General features: G+C 58.6%; 1 protein-coding gene across 1 annotated transcript; it reads right to left on the reverse strand.

Annotated features, from left to right (window-relative positions):
* On the reverse strand, nt 1-1,486 carry BBK36DRAFT_1093698 (hypothetical protein; the record flags this gene model as incomplete). The annotated part of the gene is made up of 1 exon (XM_024889048.1): nt 1-1,486. A coding segment is annotated over one exon (1,486 nt), but the record flags the coding sequence as incomplete, so codon positions are not given.
* Nucleotide 1,487: the final 1 nt, after the last annotated feature.

Genomic DNA, 1,487 nt, shown 5'->3' on the forward strand with positions numbered 1-1,487 from the left:
CCACCAGTGAGCCGTCGGCCACGGCCGATAGGACGGTGCGGCGAGCCAGCCACGACAGTCCGGGTGCAGCATCGAGACGAAGAGTGGGCTCGACATCTTCGGTCAGGACGCGCTTGAAGAAGCGTGTCTCCTTGAGCTGAGGAATCGGCGAGGGCGTTGAAGCAGCGCTGGTGGCAGTCACGTTCGCGGAAGCGTTGGGGGACTGCGGCGTGCTGGAGTTGCTGCTCTGGTTGAGGTTCGAGAAGGCGCTCAACGACGAGGCGGAGGCGTTTGAAAGGTGGGCGCTCGAGGTTGAGCCACCAAGTCCAATGAAACCGCCAATGGAGCCGGCAGAGACACGGCTTCCGGAGCGCTGATGGGAAAGGCGGGCAAGGGCGATGAAGTCATCGTACTCTGCGATATCGGTGCGCAAGACGGGCTGGATGAGGTGCGTAAAGCTGGTCGGGGGAGCCGGAGTCGATTGCGATTCAGCGTTGTGTCTCGAAGGGGACGGCGTCGGCTTCTCGAGAACGAGGTGAGAGTCGTCCTTTGATTCGAGGCCGGGGCTTGAGGGAGCCGTGTTATTGTTGTTGTTGTTGTTGTTGCTGGTCTGGTCATCGCGCTCCATGACCATAGTCTCGAGCACCTGCTTGAGCTCGGAAAGCTGCTCCTGTTGCGACTTGAGAAGGCTCTCGGAATCGGCGAGCTGTGCCTTGAGCTGATCATTCTTCTTGGTCAGAACATCATGCTGGAACTGAGCGTCCTCCTTAGCAGCAATGACCATCTTGTTTGCCTCCTCAAAGAGGGCAGTGGTCAGATTCTCCAGCTCCTGCTCGATTTTGCGCTTCTCCTTCTCTGTCTCTATTCGGCTTGTCGTCTCTTCGTCGAGTTTCCGTTGCATCGCCTTCTTCTCGGCCTGCCAGACTTTGCGCTCGTTTTCGAGCGTCGACCTGCGAATCCAGACATCGCCCGCCATCATCTCGCGCTGGGCGGCAAGTTGAGCCTCCAAATCGCGGATGCGTTCGTGCGATGTCTCCAGCTCGTGACGGGTTGCTGACAGGGTATCATCGAGTGCGGTCTGGTGGTTGATGGCGTTGATGAGCTTTGTGCTGAGCGTCGCAACTTCGTCGCTGAGGCCGGGATGCTGAGAAACGGTAGAAGCGTTATCGCCGTCACTGCTGATCAGATCCGGATGCGCAGTCGAGGGCCTTTGCCCGTTGCCCGCCGAGTTGGCGGCCTTCATCCGGGGATCGGGTAGTGTGCTCATCTCGTGGCTGGGGAAGTATGAGGCGGCCTTGGACGCGAATGATATTATGGGCAGTTGCGAGACTGACGGCGACTTGGGCGGCGGTCGAGGCCGGTATGATGATGATGACTCGTCGATGGAGCTCGCAGCTGTTGATATTGACCGGAGATGGCTGAGGGATCTGGCTGAAGATGGAAAGTGCTGAGACCAGCCGGCGACGTGGATAAAGCTGTGGAATAAGCTGTTAGTGGACTGTTCCATT

Source organism: Trichoderma citrinoviride (genome assembly GCF_003025115.1).
Source record: "Trichoderma citrinoviride strain TUCIM 6016 unplaced genomic scaffold BBK36scaffold_311, whole genome shotgun sequence".
Taxonomy (NCBI): domain Eukaryota; kingdom Fungi; phylum Ascomycota; class Sordariomycetes; order Hypocreales; family Hypocreaceae; genus Trichoderma; species Trichoderma citrinoviride.